Consider the following 18,385-nt stretch of genomic DNA (forward strand, 5'->3'; position numbering starts at 1 on the left):
TGAAAGTAGGTGGTGTTAAGGAGCATCCTAGAGGAAGCGGCGAGGTTTCGGGAGGGAATTCCAGAGCTTAGGGCCGAGGCAGCTGAAGGACGGCCGCCAATGGTGGAGCGATTAAAATCGGGGATGCGCAGGAGGCCAGAATTGGAGGAGCGCAGCGATTGCGGAGGGTTGTAGGAGGTTACAGAGATAGGAAGGGGCGAGGCCGTGGAGAGATTTGGAAAAAAAAGGTGAGAATTTTAAAATCGAAGCATTCCCGGACCAGGAGCAGATGTAGGTCAGCGAGCACAGCGGCGATAGAACGGGACTTGGTGCGAGCAGCAGAGTTTTGGATGAACCCAAGTTTATGGAGGGTGGAATCTAGGAGGCCAGCCAGGAGAGCATTGGAATAGTCCAGTCTAGAGGTAACAAAGGCATGGATGAGGGTTTCAGCAGCAGATGAGCTGACGCAGGGGCGAGACGGGCGACGTTACGGACTGCTGTCAGTAGAGCTCACTCCCCTTTGGAGGCTGTTGTTTGTGCAGAGAAAGTCAGACATCAAATCCCTCCTAAGGAAAATATTATGAGGGAGAAGGTTCAGCTGAAGACATTAAATCGGGCTTTGGCACCGGTGTAGACTGCGTGCAGTGGGACTCTGACTCAGCTAAAAACAGAGACATATCTAGGACTCGGATTTCAAAGACTATGGGGAACAAGGCTATGTGGCCCACTTAATCCCATCCTTGCAGAATACTTTCCTGCCTGAACGTTCCTTGTTTGGAGCACTATCAGGCACGTGCACACAGTGTTTGGAAGGTAAGCCTTTGAGTATTGTTAGAGCATTTTATTCCTCGTGTTAAAAATCTCATGGAACTATTTGAAGTGCAGCAAGTTCTCCCCATGTCCTGGCCAACATTCCTCCCCGAAACAACACCATCGCCAAAAGCAGATTAACTGATTGCTGTGTGCAAAAATGGCACTCAGTGCATGGCAAATCAACGTACGTGAAATGCTTAAGAGATGTGATAATTGTTATATAAAGGCAAGCCTTTCGGCCCCCATTTAGAAAGGAATGCAATTGTGTAGCTGTTGAAAACATAATTCTCTGTTAAAATAAAATGTCAAACAGCTGAGACTTTTTTTTAATAAAACATAACCATTTACATGATTGTTACACAACTGAATGATTACAAGAATCACACTAGATTAGAATTTCATCTCCCATTCTGAAATATTGCAATTCACACACACATCCCTCAGTTTTCAGCTAACCACTCAAAGCAGCAGAATATAAGTTCTGGGGTGGGTAGGGTGCTGCAGAATAAGTACACTGAATATTTTAATACAGTAGATCCAAACTAGGTTATACATATCAGATATGGATACTGATGGCTTGCATTTTCACAGAGAAACACAGTCCCGTCATCAGCAGTACAGAATACAGAAAGCTATGTGCAGTCACTAGGTCAGTTGCACAAAAAGGTTTGATTGTTTATCTAAGACAGCTACAAAAAGGCACCACTATCCAACCCCCAAATCGCTTTCTTAAGACAAAATTAATGATGGAAAATAAGGCAATCTTCACCTCTCTCACAGGAATGTGCTATTTATAGAAAGAAAGCAATGAATGCTAGAAAAACAGACAATGCTGCAAAATAGCCAACAGTTCAATCAATTTCAACAAGTACCCACCTGAAATATTAATCTGCTTTCTGTTTCAGATGGTGACGCATGTGCATTACCAGCATTTTCTATTTCAACACGATACTAATACGGAGATTTTTTTTGGGGACTGAAACCTTTATGTGGAACAGCTTCCTGTCCCCAATTTCAGCAGAGAACCTCTTGTGTTTAGAGTAAACTGAAACTGTCCCATTCCCACATCATAGAGAAATACTGCCAGTGTCTAATTTTAGTACCAGTTTGTCAGTTAGCAGTGATTCTGAAACCCCGATTGTACAGGAGCATGTTCAACTAAGTCTTTCAGCAAAACGAGCTAGATACTTCAAAAATATACATAAAAGTGGTAGAAAAAACAAATGTATGTAAACATTAGTAATTTGGCTAGTTTTGACAGAAGCACCTTAATGCACTCCGGCATTCTGTATACCAAAAATAAAACTTATTTTAAGAGTTACATTGTGCTATTTCTTGTCTAATACTGTTGTCTATATACTAACTATAATCAGGCACTTCATTCACTATCACCCCGAATTTGGGTTGCTAACTTTTCCCCAAGTCCATAGCTTGGACAAGCGGTGGGATGGGAGCAGGGGTTAGCATCATGACTCGAGTTCTGTTTGCTTTGCTTATGATGAAATTCATTTGAAAGTACAATAATTAACACTTTTACATCATTGACAGAGGAGGAAGTGGGGGAAAAAAAAACGTGCAATGTCTAGTTTTGCATCTTAGAATTTAACATACCTCACCACTCAAAAAATGGACTGTCCTGTCCAAAACATGATCCCACCCAATATAATAGACAGCATTTACAAAGGAGGAACTCGTGTAGCTAATGTTCCATTGAATAAACTCCTCTCAATAGTTTGTACACAGAAGACATGCTGTTGTACAGGTAAGTACTTACGTTTTAAACAAACGTTCAGGCCATCTATAAAATACTGATAATCCTCCTAGGATTTCCATGACATGATTAGTCATAATAATATTGGCAGAGAAAGGTTGGAATTCAACATGAATAGCTAAACTTGACAAACATCCCCATTCTTTTGGCTCGTTAAAATTACTATCCTTGTCAATTGTATTTTACGTGTAACTTTGCTCCAATGGGGGAGGGGGGGTTAGTATAAACACACTCTAGAATTCTTTATAACATAGGCTTGGGGAAGATATGATTGGGGTTGTTAAAATTCTGAAAGGATTGGCCTTAGTAGATTTGGTTAAAATATTTGAAATGGATAGTGATGATAGGACTAAAGGGCATGCCTACAAAATACATCGGCAAAGTGTTACGTTGGAAGCCGGGAAGTATTTATTTTCTCGGAGGGTTGTCGCACTCTGCAAACAGGTAATTATGGGTATGCTACATTCCTTAAGAAGGGACTGGGACAAGTCCTTGAAGGGAGGCTTTGGGATGTATCCTAAGCGTATCCATTAGTTAAGTTCATCTAATGATGCATCCTGGTGCCTACTGGACTGCCTTTTGGAATTGGGGAGGAATTTCCCAGCATTTTTCCTGAAATCGGCCTCCCCAGGAGCGAGCACTACCAGTGACTGAGGAGGGCAGTGCACAAAGCTTCAATGTCTAGGGGATATGGTGAGCATCGATGAGCCAGACTGTCTTTTTCTGCCCTTTTTATAAGTTTGTACATTCCCTACTTCGACAATAGCGTAAAATACTTGTAGGGGCCTACAAAATTCAATTTGGCATCTGGAAATCAAAACTGATGTACAAAATGTGTAACTATTAATAAAGTTCAACATTTGAAGGTCAAATATATAAAACCCAAATTTCATTGCGTGAAAGGGAGTGAACGGCAACAGAAAGCCACAAACTGTTCCTACACCCAACTGCTTTGTCCACAGCTTAAATATGTTCTTTAAGAGTTAGACATGTATACCTTGAAACTACACCAAGTATTAGCATTCAAACACAATGAGTCGGCACAAAACTCGTTTCTTTGCAATTTTAACCTGTTTATTTTAGTAACTGCTTTCCTGTAAAGTAGTGGCCAAAATAATTTCATGCAATATGAGTTTAAGTATTTGTACGTTAATATGTGAAGAGCCTAGTTTGAAGCAGAAGAGGACGAAGACCAAGTACGACTATTCCCTCCCCAGGGCAGTCAATTAAAACAGAAGCAACATTATCCAGCTCCCATTTATGCCACATAACTGGGTAAAATCCAGTTTTAGCTGATGGTTTACTGATTATAAAAAAAAAAAATCGGGAAAAAAAAGATACCCTGACCTACCCACTCAGGGCTAGCTGGAATTATGATACTCAAGCACGAGGCCACGTACTGCCCCAGACATCAATACTTCACAGCACATGATAGCATGGCAGCATACATAACAAATGTCTTGATCAGTTAGCTGCACTATTTAATACTGATTTTTCACGTCGTAACAATATATTAATGTCATTGTTCCTTTTAATGTGAATGTATAATAAAAAATATATACTTGATAAAAAAAAATCTCCCCACACATACACAATCACTTCAAAATACAGGGTTGGTGGGAATGACCGGCAGCAATGTGCTGTCACCAGGCTGCCGTAAAGAAGAAAAATTGGGGCTGCAATTCAGCATAATGTGCCTCTTGGAATGAAGCTTCAGGCAACTCAATGCACTCTGAACAGATCATTTGTAATGCTGGGTCCAGGCAACATCCAGGTTGATTTCTTGTTGTATGGTACCCTTTATGGATGGAAAGAATAATTCTTTCGGGACCATTCTTGCCCTTTGGCTACAATTTGCATGGTATTAGTCTAATTTTCCATATGGTACACTGAAGCATTCATGTGAGAGAACACCTAGCTGAAAAATTCCCAAAGAAATACCAGTGAAACTAAAACCACCAATTAAGTCTGTCCTTAACAATTCAGTCAAATAGCTGGATATCACAAGCAAAGTGAGGCATTGTAACATTGCCACTGTTGTTAATAGATGTTCTTTTATTATTGTTAAAGATTAACTAAAATATTTTTGTTACATCAAAATAAACTGGTAGAGACAAGAGTTGTAAAAGCAAAGCCAGTTATAGATTCTGTAACTCATGCTCATATAAAGATCAGTGTGTTGTGTTTTATTATGTTTGACCAAAGTTCGATGAAATGACAATGAGTAACTATCAGAACGGCCTCTGAAGATATGATCACCATAGGATTAGAAGAAAGCTTTGCTCCACTTCTAACACTGCCTCCTTAATCACCAACATACTCAGTACCACCAGACTCCAATTCCACTCCCCTCCTCATGAACTCCCATCGTTCACCCTGGTTTGCCTGCCTTTATTCAACTCGCTGCAGTTGGAAAGTCAAGACAGGACAATCTGGGGGCTCCAAGTTCTCTGCAATTGCCATCAACACCACTCTGTGATGGAGCAGCAAACAGGCCAACTCAAGCAAAACAAATTGGCCAACAGCAGATTTTTCCTCTTTCATCCACCAGCCCAGCCAAGATCTGATGTATTATTACATTTGTTTGTCAATCTGTTTTCGTGCAACTGACCCATTAATGCAATTTTAGCAAAGTGGCTGTAGTTTTTTCAAGGCATGATATAGTAAACATACAAATTGTCATAGCTTCAACAACAAACATCCGAGGATCCATTTTAAGATCAAGTTACAGCTTGCATATGTGCCTAGGAAAGAAAAAAAACAAATATTTGTTGCTTATTGTAGGCGCACGTTCAAAAACGTAGAAATCTATTACATACACTTTAAATACTGCCATTTACAAAGTCTGAACATTTACAAAAATTGCACATTAATCCAAATTTGGTGGGAGAGGGGAGGGGGAGAAAGCAAGCAGCAGTCACACAGGTTACTGGAGCTGCAGGAGCTTCACAATATGACTGAGGGATTCTACTGAGGCAAAGGCCAAGTACTGACAGCAAAGCCAGACCTCAAGGCTAACACTGCATTCAGCATCTAGGGCCTTCTCCGCAAATTTGATCATAAGTAGCGTCCGTTTTAGGTCCAGCCAGTTCTGCAATACGTTATTTCTCTCGGCAGTGCTGCTGCGCGAGTTGAGTGTCTGGAGCAGGTCGTCTCGTGGTCCCCAAAGGAGGCACTGCAAGTAGACTTTGGCATCTGAAATAAGGATGCGCTCTGAGGGATTGGGGTGCAGAAGGAGACCCGCCAGCTGCTGAAGCCCCTGGGAGTAGATGGAGCGCTTCGGAATGGCAGGAAGGTCTATTCGGGTGTATTCCTTCTCTTTCAATTCTGGGTTTTCTTCAAATGGATTGGGTAGGTGCAACATCTCATAAATGAGTATTCCTGTTTGAAACTCATCACACTTTTTGTACTGGGTTATGGTGATGATCTCGGGCGCTAGTCTGGACTGATCTCTTAAGACCTCTGGATCCACCACCTGACTTTTCTGCTTGGCCTGGGAGAAGTTACTGACGATCAGTCGTGCCAACTCTGTGGCTGGGTTTGCATTTTCTGATTCACAGTTTCCTGGGGTTCCGTGTCTACACCGCACCAAGAGCAAATTCTCCAACCTCAAGTCACAGTGTGTAACGTGGTGTGGCTTTAAGTGATTGAGACCGGCACAGAGTTGGAGCAGGAGTAAGCACACTTGCCGCTCGTAGATATCTGGGTTTTTCGTGTGCCGAGGTGCTGATTCACGCACAAAGTCAGCAACGGTCTGGTATGGAACCTCTCGAGTGATGACCACCACGCGGCTTCTGTGTTTGTTGCAAGTTCCCTTGGTACTGGAGTTCTCCTTTTTTATGGTATTTGGAACATCTGATCTATCTTCACCTTCCTCCTCTTCTAATACTGGGGCATTGGGATCCTCCCAGGGAACCATGCGGACTGGGACCTCAGCTAGGAAGTGCCCGCAGTCTTGTTGAATGTTGAAGTGCACGGCAAGGCTTTGTCTTACAGCCAGACTGTGGTAATACATTTGCTGAGATTCTTTTGCTTGACTTTTACAAATCTAGAAAAGGAAAGATAGAAGCTAAAAGTTAAAACCTAGAGCAGAATAGAGGGCACTTTTCTTGATGAGCATAAAAACTCACATAAGAAAAGTTTTTTCAAAAAAAAGGAAAGACGATTGAGAGAATAAAGTGCAACATCAAACTTGCCTAGAAATTAATGCAAAATTCATATATGTATGTAGTCCCAACCAACCCATCCTTGACCCTTAAGGTAGCATGTTCAGCCATGAAGAAGGCTATAGTTTATACAGATTAAGAGATCACTGCACGTAATCTGATTTTGTTTTGCTTATGTAAGTTCCACTCTCCTTATTTGGGCATCACCAGCCTGCCAGTCACTCCTGTGGCTGCACATTTCCACCACCAGATGGAGCTTCATAGTGTGCAGATTCCCATGGCTATGCTACAATAACTTGTCTACTAGTAGCGCTACTGCTTAGTGCCTTTAACATGGAAAAAAATCCCATGCCGCTGCACAGAGGTGCAATAAAAAAAATGGGCGCGAACCAAAAATTTGGTCAAAGAGGTAGGTTATAAGGAGGATGCTAAAGCAGGAGAGAGAGAGATGAAGGGGTTTAGGGAGGGAATTCCAGAGCGGCTGAAGGCTTGGGCACCAATGGTGAGGCAAAGGGAGTGGGGAATGGGGAAGAGGCAAGAGTGAGAGGAGTACAGAATTCGGGGAATTTGGTGGTAGGGCAGGAGTACCTTAGAGATAGGGAGGGACAAGGCCATGAAGAGATTTAAACACAAGGATGAGAATTTTAAATTTGATGCACAGGGGACCAAGACCAAATGTAGGTCAGTGAGGGCAGGGCTAATTGGTCTGTGGGCTGGTACAGGATAGGATATGGGAGCAGTTTTGGATGAGCTGAAGTTTACGGAGGACGGTATGCCAGCCAAGAGAGCATTGAAATAGTTAATAATCCACTAGGTATACTGGAAAACAGAAGGTGACAGACAAAATTGGCTGAATAGGCAAGAAAAAACAGCATTTATTCAGCAAAAGCATCAGTACAGACGCCACAAATAACCTACGTTCCTTGGCAAGGATTGCGGGAGGAGGGGAAAAACATCCAGACACTTCCAAATGGGTGTTAGAAAATGCATTCCCAATGGTGAAATTGAACAACGATTAGTAAAATCCCAGGTTTGATCCCCAGTCTGTGCTGCATGAGCTGATCGCAGTTGAGATGGGAGTTAGTACCCTTGATTGCGATTGGATGTCTGTTGGTAGCATGAACATTGAGTGAGGGCACAATCAGGCTTGACTGTGATGCCTCCAACACCAAAAAGCTTGCCAATATTCACTGTCCAGGCTCAAATATGGAGAATGGTTACTTTAGTAAGGTACCGAATTATGGGTGATGCCCATGGAACTATAACCCGACATGAGTGACTACTTCAAGAAGAGGGGAGAAAATAGGAAATGGTGGTGGGGTGGGGGCATGATTGATAGCAAGAACCAATTTTCCAAACTGACGATAGGTCAGACAAAGACTGGATTGTGTAGCTTATTCCTCAGTCATTCAATCTGTCTTTTTCTTGGGAAGACACAACAATACAGTCTACTGCTGATAATTTTAATTTGTTTAGTGCACTAAAAATTGTACATTATCCAATCATGTGAATTTAGTAAATAACACAGCAAGGTGGGAATTTAGTGCTAAAAATTGAATTATTAAATCATTTGAATTAAGCATCTTTGATTTAAGACTAGGTGCTTTTTGCTTAACAAATGCAATGTGGTAACTTTCCATATAAAACACTATGAACATAAAAAACTTTATTTATCCATAGAATTGATCAATAAGGATATCAAATCCACCCTTGGTCCCAAAAAACTGTTAACAAGGCAATAAAGTTGTAATCCAACTGACTGAATTGTCAGTGAGGAACGGTTTGAACGGGTCTCTAAGGAGTAAAGTGCTTTATAATTCACTGTAAACAGCCTCTGGGGTCTCAAAGTTCAAGCAGTCCAGATGAAACCCTAATAGAGAACTCATATGATGGTATTTGTAATCCATCAAAGTCATACAGAGGAAAACAACACAAAAAGAAATGACAGAAATGAAAGGTCTGCAAGCTAGATGGTCGGTAAGTTCTTTTTATCCAATTTATTTAAAAGATAGTGAAATTAATTACCAGCTAACTTAATTAGAGCACTCAAAATTACCAATGCTGGAAGCAACAAAGACTTTGAGTTCATTAAAGTAGAAGTTTTAGCTAATCTTCGAATGCTGAATCTCCGTTATAGCTTCCCAAGAAATGCTTTTGATCACACAGTCATGAACTATGCTAACTAACTCAGTAAAAATGTCAAAACCTTAACAGGAAATTAAATATTTGATCAATTTTATCAGCATGCGCCAATTTGGCATGTTACAGTACACACAACTCAGATCCTGGTAAAAGGGGCACAATTTTTAGATGAGAGCTTGACCATAAGATAGGCACAGGTGGAAAAAGGCCATACGTGGCCCTTCTTAGCTCATCCAACTATCTTTTAAGTCAGAAATGTCCAAGCGTTTGTTTCCATGGTCTGTGCACCATTAAACCTCAGGGTCACATAGATAAAAAGTTTAAATCTATATTCTCATTTATTTTTTTACAGAACTCAAATTGCTGATACTAACAGATCTTAGTGTTCTGATTTAGAATCCATTCACCAACGAGGCAACAGCACCAAGAACAGCCTTTTCCAAATCTCCAGGCCCACAAAATTCAAACAGGACAAGTAAGCTGTACAAACGCAAGCAGAGCCAAGTTGCCTGGGTTTTGACAGCTGAATTGCTATGACTTTGGGGACACATATTTGAAGACCTTAAATGACTCCAAAATATTTGCCTTCACTGGCCTAGCTGCAAGGGTTGAGCTCTTTGAATGAAGACCTTCCCAACATAATTTCTAAATTTGATAAGAAACATGTTTTAAAAAAGGTGGTAACTTGGAGAATTTTCAATCCCAATAACTTTTTTAATCGTTAATTTTATAAATTAATAAAAAAGTTCCCATCATTGAAGATTTTTGAAAAATGAAAGCAAAGGGTTAACACTTATATGCAAGCGAGACTCCATGCAATTGCGTAAAAACTTAAGTGTAGAGGAAGTTGTCAGGCACTGAAGACTTGTTAAAATTATATGACTATATATTAGTCTGGCACCTTCATCTTCCTGCTCAAGACTGTTATAGATGCAATTACTGCAAATACTGTATGACAACTGGACAGATTTCCTTCCCTTTCTATTCCTTCCTGTCTCTTTCCTCAGAATTTCCCACTGCTGATCGCTATCCAGCAATCTCAGCTGGAAAGTACATACGTGTGTACAGCTTGGCTATCCATGATGCTGTCCACTATCAAATAGCCTACCAACAATCCACTGGCTAGACTCATATAATAATTAGTTATTTGGGTGAGGTAGGAGGGGTCTGGTGGTGCCTGTGGAATGCTATCCCAGCTCAGCATAAATCAGCACATTTGGGTAGGGTGGGGGAGGGGGAAGATAAAATACTCAGAGTAATTACAGGTGATAAGTATACTAGTATAGGAGACTTTCTGTATTTCAACTGTTACGACTTTGTAACATTTACATTTCAGAAGAGATCTTCTATTAGAAGAAAACATCCACAATCTTGCTTTCTGTAAATCTTCAGTGCTAAAACAATAGCTCTATTATGAGTCTAGCTAGTGGACTGTTGGTGGGCTATTTGATAGTGGACAGCATCATGGATAGCCAAGCATGCACTTTCCAGCTGAGATTGCTGGATAGCGATCAGCAGTGGGAACCTCTGAAGACAGGAAATCTGTCCAGTTGTCACATAAGACACAGATCATTTATCTATTTAAACAATCGAACACCATAAAATTATTGATTCAATAAAATAAACAAATAATGCTGGGTGGTGGCCTTTGGATACACACCTCCTTCACAGAATCTTCTTTTGCTAAAATAAAAAGCATCGCTGCAATTTCACCCATCTTATTTCATTATCAGACTACAATCTAATAAATTTCAGTTGTAATTGAGTGAAACAAAAAAAAAACAGAATCAGCCAACCGTTGCGTTCAACTCAAACTAGAAATTCCATTTGCACCTAACAGTTTCCATGAAGCATGAGTTAAACCCAATGGAGTATTGCACATGACGTGCTCAATTTAAGACAAGACATCAGGGTGGAACTTACTGTTGATGATATTAATATACAAATGCTAAACACATGTCAAACTGTTTTTAAATGGAGCCATTAACTGGTTTAACATAAATGTGTTAATGCTAGTGTTAAAACAGTAGAGTGAGGACTCTGATATGAGCACATTAAGCATTCATATAATAAAATTGCTCACTCTAATTTTCAGGCCATGAAGGCAGAGAAAGGCAACAAAGATGATCCCAAGTTTTAGATTATTGAGCTTCAAAGGGAGGCGATGGGGATGAAAAAAAAAGGGGGAATTGGACCCATTTGTTCGAAGTAATGAAGCCAATTGATAATGGTGATGAGAGAGAGGGATTCTGTACAAGATAAAAGAACCAATAAACAAGACTATAAATTGAGGAAACAACAAGCGAGACTTAGTTTAAGGAATAATTTAACACTTCAGTCATTGACTTATGGAAAATCACAATAAATACGGCTCAGCTAAAGCTGAGGGAATTGGATTGATTCCTAATAAAGCAAGGAGTTGAAGGATATGGATTTAGAGAGAAAAAATAACAAAACAAATGGTCAGCTGGAAGTCGTTGGTGGAGTGAACCGACTTAACTTGTGCGTTCCCACATTCTTATGTTTGTGAGCTCTTCTAAAATTAGGAGTCAGATCTCAGCATTAACAATTTCAACAAGGAAGAGGCAATGAACTGTAATGAAGATTATAGTCCTAAAGATCACTGGTGGCTTGGTGAGTTAAGTGCATTGCCATCCAGTGTGATACTAAGCTATAAAGTCCAGGAAGGTGCCATGTTGGGTTAGCTGATAGCTGGGGCAATGGTAGGAAGATTATAATTGGCCTCAGTGTCTGGTCATCCATTAGAACTAATAGGGTATAAACACTTATCAGTATATTATTTGCATTGTCATTTATAGTGATAAACCTCTGTACATATTTTTTCCCACACAATAACAGCAGCAATAAGTCACAGAAAATGTCATATCACTGATCATTTCATTAGCTGGAGTCAGGTCAATCTGTTACTTTGGAGTGGGTTAGGTCTGTCTGAATAATGTCACTGTGGTTGGACTTTGTCAACCTTAAGAGTCAGGAAATTGTGGGTTCCTCTTTGCGACCTGATAGTTAGAAGTGCAAACTAATTTATTATCCAAGGGATGCCAGATTGCATAAAAATGACTCAAAAACTGCCTAAGAATTAAGGTATCGAACTGGAGAGCATGGTAGGAATCATACTGCCATTTTGTACAGCAAAGGTTTTAAAACTGGAGCTCACATATACTAGAGGTTCCTGAGTTCATCAGATTTCCAACCGTCCATGAATCAGATTTCTTTAATTGTTGACTTACTGGTGCATTTGAACCCTGACAAATCTCTGACCATCAATGTTTGGTCCTTCCCCATTGTGAAGAAAGGAGAATTTTTTTTGGTTAAGAAAGGAGAATTGGAGGGAAAACTATTGTGGGCCACTCGTGCTCCTCCTGCTGGGCAGATTGAGTACTGCAAATTGGAGTTTGGGAACTGCCACCTGCCTCTAACTAAGTGCCATGATGTGGAGATGCCGGTGATGGACTGGGGTTGACAATTGTAAACAATTTACCTGACGAAGGAGGAAGCCTCCGAAAGCTTGTAGATTTCAAATAAAATCGTTGGACACTAACTAAGTGCAGCAGTGAAGACACCAAAGATTGGGAGGAAAAACAGCAATGAGGTAGGGTATAGTTGTGACACTTCTACTGAGAAGGCAAAAGGTTAATTTTTTTGTAGAATATTTTTGTTTACTTAAATGTATAAAAATTATTCTCAAGACACTAAACTCGTGTTATGAAGAATAAAACTGGCATGGAAATAAAAATTAACAGCAACTATCCATAAAGTCACAAACACAGCAGAGATGCAGCAGGAAACAGAATGGATGTAGTGCAGGTTGGGTATAGCAAAATGAGTTGAGGTATCACCTGAGGCTTCGACATCTAAAGCATTTGTAAAATTCAGAAATGTATAATTTTCAAGAAGTTTGGATTTGTATGCTTATAGTTAAAGCACTTTTGGAGTGACGGTCTGAGGAGAGCACAGAATGAAGACTGTCTAAGCAAAATCTTGTAGCAGTAAGCAGTTGCCAAGCATCCAAGGAAGTGGAAACTACAGATAAGTACTTAAGACCACCCAAGACAGAGATCCTAATATAAGCTGCCAAATCCTGTAACCAACAGTCACAGATAATGAGACTAAATTTTTAAATAAAAAGTTGCATTTTTGCTCCTTTACTCAGAGGCACTTATCCAACGACATGTGTTATTAATTATCCCTAAACTTTAAAGAACAGGAATTTGACACCCCACTGCTTATTTTAAGTAATTCAAAAAGCATGTGAATTCTCACGATATTTTATGACACAGGAAAAAGAAAACTCTCCTTAAAATGTACAAGTTTGAAGCTCGAGTGGCCACGTTCCCAAAGGGACACATCAAACCCATGGCTTTTTTTTTCTTATCCCTAGAACTTACTTATCTGTTGAGCAGTGAGTCTAAGATATCACTAATCACATAAACACAGGTAGCTGGGTAGGACATTCCAAACCATACTTGCTGCAGCAGTAACTAAGCCCCTATATACAGTAACATTGTCCACATTCTTCTCATAAGGAAATCAGTATGGATTTTTGTTGACACAATGATCTCCAGGAGTGGTGAAATATTGACTTCCCATCAAATTTAGATTACTGGCTTTACTGACAAAATGTAAGTGCAAGGAAAAAGAATGAATGGTCTCACAGATCATTTAACTGGTTATAAATACTTCTGCCAGCTTAAACCAGTAGATAGTCGCTGGCTACAAACACCAAAGAAATTTTGAATATGGCTTGATATTCCTTCGTTTGAGTCCATCCAACGACCTCCGCCTTTGTACAGGAGCACAAAGTTATCCTGCACTCTTGGGAGGAGCAGAAAAAAGTAGAACAGCTATGATTAACATCTCTCCACCAGAAAAGACTAGAAACTCTTTCTTTGGGCACCATCCAAGTGGTGATTACTTATGTATGAGCCTTGACAGCACGTGCCGGTACATGGAATTTACAGCACAAAAACAGGCCATTCGGCCCAACAGGTCCACGTCAGTGTTTATGCTCCACATGAGCCTCCTCCAACTCTACTTCATCTCACCCCATCAGCATAACATTCTATTCCTTTCTTCTTAATATATTTATCTAGCTTCCCCTTAAATGCATCTATGCTATTCCCTCAACAACTCCATGTGGTAGCAAGTTCCACATTCTAACCACTCTCTGGGTAAAGAAGTTTCTCCTGAATTCCCTATTGGATTTATTAGTGACAATCTCATATTCATGACCCCTAGTTTTGGTTCCCCGCAAGCAAAAAAAAAATTCTCTACATCTACCATAATTTTCAAGACCTCTATTACGCTTCTCAACTGTGGGGAAAATCACAGCCAAGCCCAATCCTGTTCTCATCTGATTGCCACACTCACATACTTCCAGCAAGGGTTAGTGGGTACCAATCAGGAGCAGCAGCAGGGTTGTTTTACCCTCCTAACACAAGAGCTGCAACAGTTTCAATGCAGATAGCAATGTAAGTGTGGTTAAATGTATTATTTATAAATTTACAGGGCTATGGGGAAGGAGCAGGGGAATGGTAATAAATGGATAGCTCTTTCAAAGAGCCGGCACAGGCACGATGGGTTAAATGGCCTCCTCCTGTGCTGTACCTACTATGATACGAAATTAATTGAGCATTTTAAGATGACAAAAGGACAAAAAAATGACGTAATTGAGAATTATCTTGGAAGACAGTGTGGCAAAATGTCACCAAATGCATTAAAGGCAACTACTGGACTTCACCTCAAGGCAATACAACAGTCACTGCAGATGTATAAAAATGTTGAAATAGGTTTCTTTGCAAATTCCTAATTTGTATTGTAGATTTTTGCCCTAGGTGGCCTTATTCAAGTGATCACTGCAAATGTTTGTTTTCTAAAACCAATTAATTCTCTTTTGGGCACTTTAACAGCTTTCTCTTTTGAAAAGCTGTAATAAAGCTACAGTGAAGCTTTCTATGCTGAATCTTACATTGGAATTCAAGAAATAAATGGAAATGTCAATGAATAAGTGATATGAAGATGGAACAGACTGTTGTCAGGGCCACTGACGTTTAGTGACTGAGCAAGTCAAATTCTGTGGAACGGTGGGATTTTTACCCAGATGTTTTGGAGATCACATTCTGATTATTTATAATTAGGCTCCCTAGTTTAGGATGACTGGACGAGCCAAATTCCAATTTTATTACTTGGAATTATGTGATTTTCAAATTCTGCAATTCGGTCCAAAACCGCAAATCTGCCTTGGTTATGGGTTCTTTGATGACTAAATTTTGCTATGTTAAAGAAAAGTGAGAATTATTCCAAGAGCTTACCTTAATTGCATATTGGTTATAGAGGTCCTTGGCATAAGAAGCTGTGTAGTAAACGGCATCACCTGCCTCACAGCAAGGTTTATCACTCGTCAGTCTGAAGTCTGACCAGTTGTCCAATCCAAAGCGAAGCTGGTTCTTTTGGCCCTCCATGAACTTGTCCTCACATTTAGCTGTGAGTTTCCGCAGCGAGTCAGTATGGAGATTTCGAATCTTTAGAACTACCTCCTCTTTGTTCTCAATCCCTTTGTACAGTGCATGCCTTTGAGGCTTTTGTATGCTTTTACCAGGTCTCTGAGGAAAACGATTCTTCTCGGATAGTGAATCCAAGCTATTTGAGCACCTTTCCTTACTGCTGCTCATGGTGAGGCTGCAAGTACTGTTGACCGTTGATGATGCACTGGCCTTTGTCATTGACTTGCCCACTGCTCTGTCCAGTGAATCTCCCGATTCATTATCAAATATTCTGGCATCTGAGCTAATTGAGGAACAAGCACTTGATGCATCCCAGTTCCCGTCCCCAAGATATTCTACATCATATAGCGGGTTTGCCAAATTTACGTTGTGCCCAGAACTTTTCACTTCTATCATTTTGTGGACATAGTCCTTTGATGCTGGATCAGTGTTTGCTCGGATTATGGTCTTCTTTGGAAGAGGGGGTGGTGTTGGCTGGCTCTCAGACATGGTTTCTTGTTCTGTGGACCCCCCAAATGCAATGGCATCATCTGAAGCTCCTTTCACCTGCCTTGGCTGCTTCAGAGGTATCATGTTGGCCCGCGATTGCCCTATGCAATCACATAAAACATTATTTAGCATCATAGTACAGTTAGACAACATATGCACTTTGGTGAACAATATTACAGTTTTATAAAAACACACTTTGGATTGAACATGGCTTCTGACCGCTAACTTCTGACACCTGTGAAAATTTGTTTCTCGGTGTTGAATATAAATTTTTGAATTTTACAGATCAATTTAAGTGTTTAGCCTTCAAGCCATAACAAGATGGAGATTCAGCAGTTCTGATCAGCAAAGCACGATGAACAGAATTGTAGCGCACTGGAACCATAGTACAGTCATAGTTCATTACTCTGCCACGAGTGTATGAAATCCTTTACATTTCAGATTTATAGTCTTACTGATCCATAAATTAGCACCAAGTGAGTGGAAATCTTTATACTAGCAGACTGTACACTGCTGTTAGACACATCAACTACAGTATACTAACTCTTAAATTACATTGGGGCTTATTTGAATTTTTTCCCACCTTCTCTCTGCAGGTAGTGATCTGAGTATGGTTCCACGAGCAGCAGTAGTCCTCAATGCAGAACATAAAGTAGTTTTTTAAAAAAATAAAATGAAATCAATGCATGCAGGTGTCAAGAAAGCAGTAAGACTGGTTCTAGAGATAGAGACAGGAAGAACCAGTTTTGGTTACAGTTGTGATCACAGAGTTCAAGATTATCTGATTACATACCTAGCTGTGGAATGGAAATGGTTAGTTACGGAGCCAGTTAATGAGTGGGTTATGTATCAATGGTGATTTTAATCATGGTATCAGGTATGGAGCAGGCGTGGCTGTAAAGACATTATCAAGCACGTTTTGAGAATAGGAGTGGACGGGGGGGGGATGAAGAGCCAGCATGGGCTGGGGGAATTAAAGAGTCATTGAAGGCAACAAGAATAATATAATGCTGTCAGCGAATGCTGTACTCAAACACTGAAGCTCTGGGCAAACTTCAAAAGAAGACAGAAGCGTCACAATGAAACCTCAAAGTGCTTCAAGAAAACCACAAACTCAAATTACTTTCATAAAAATCTCTCTGAAAAGCTACATTTAAGAAATAGAGATCTGCATACATGGTTCACTGTGCTTACAGTTAATGTGACTGCATTTAAAAACTGATGTTTTTTTACTGCATAGAATGTAGTTCTGAAGTCATGTTTCATCCTCCTGTAGAATATGAGTACCTAACATGTCTCTACTCCAGTTGCCATTTAGTGAAGACAGGCACTGTCCTCAAATTCAACATTGCTACTGACAGCAATAAAAAAGTCTTACCTGGTGCCAATCTATATTAACACAGGCAATGTTCTCACAGGCTTTCCCAATTAGACAATTATATATGGCCAACACATAGATGCAACACCTATTTTCGACACTGCAAACACCAAGATGTGACCGTGGTATAATGCCACAATAGCCATCACGTTGCAGGGCTCAAGACAAACTATTTTCAACTGTGGGACAACAATCCGAACAGAACAATTTCAGCTGCACCTGCAATTTGTTTGCTTTTTAAAAAAAAATTAAAACTTCGATAAAATCTGAAATCAGAGGATCTAACTTACCAGGAAAAAGTTTATATCTAAATAAATTGGATGATCTTTACAAAAAATACCATTAATGATGACAAAAATTGAATATAATTTAAAGGGGGTCTTTCATCAACAACCACCTCAACATTAAAGTTCGGAACCCTTCTGCGGCAGACTTGGTAATCTGAACCTGAACCGGGCAGATCTTCTGAACTACAGGGTAAGATTGATGATCAGCCAGTCTGTCTCACTAAGATCTCGGATTCTTCCCACTCAGTTCCAGATAATCCTACAAGACCATGCCCTAGCAAGCAGTGTGGTTCCAGCTGGACAAGCAGTGAGATGCTTACAGTGCTCTGTATAGGTAAGATCCAGTTTTACCTGGTTAAACTCCATCAGAACCCCTGCACAAATTTAGGGGTTCTCTAAATCTTGGCCCTGCCAACCTGTTCCCAAGCTCTCTGGAATTAGGTAAGTGGGATGTGCTCCTATTGGTGTTCTCCATACCAGGCAAACAGAAATTCTACACGTGTGGATTTCTCTTGATTTGGACACTGAAACAAGGTACTCTCATCAAACACAGACAGATCAAAGCAAAAACTTTCAATGGAGGGTTTTAAAAAAAAAGTCCATGATATCTCTGTGCTTGATTAATAATCCAACAACTCATTTCAAAAACCTCAAATATTTAATTGGCACTTGAGTCCATAATTCCATATAGTCATCAAGATGCCAAAACCATTTCTGAACTACACCCACTGGAATCATTCCCCAGGTTGAGATACATCAATCCTGCAGATTTAGCTCAACCAAATTATTTCTGCCCAAACTTCAGGATTACTCCCCAGCTACAGATTGGGAAGGTC

At 40.1% G+C, this 18,385-nt stretch overlaps 1 protein-coding gene across 2 annotated transcripts in view; it reads right to left on the reverse strand.

Moving 5' to 3' along the window:
* Window positions 1-1,090: 1,090 nt before the first annotated feature.
* Window positions 1,091-18,385, reverse strand: part of peak1 (pseudopodium-enriched atypical kinase 1) — a 163,002-nt gene continuing 145,707 nt past the window's right edge. For both annotated transcript variants that reach the window (XM_067973512.1, XM_067973510.1), the window contains 2 exons: window positions 15,204-15,985; window positions 1,091-6,611 (listed from right to left, as the gene is read on the reverse strand). In XM_067973512.1, coding sequence (XP_067829613.1) covers window positions 5,490-6,611; window positions 15,204-15,985 — 1,904 coding nt within the window. In that variant the 3' untranslated portion in view covers window positions 1,091-5,489. The remainder of the gene's footprint in view (window positions 6,612-15,203; window positions 15,986-18,385) is intronic.

Source organism: Heptranchias perlo, chromosome 38 (genome assembly GCF_035084215.1).
Source record: "Heptranchias perlo isolate sHepPer1 chromosome 38, sHepPer1.hap1, whole genome shotgun sequence".
NCBI classification, from domain to species: domain Eukaryota; kingdom Metazoa; phylum Chordata; class Chondrichthyes; order Hexanchiformes; family Hexanchidae; genus Heptranchias; species Heptranchias perlo.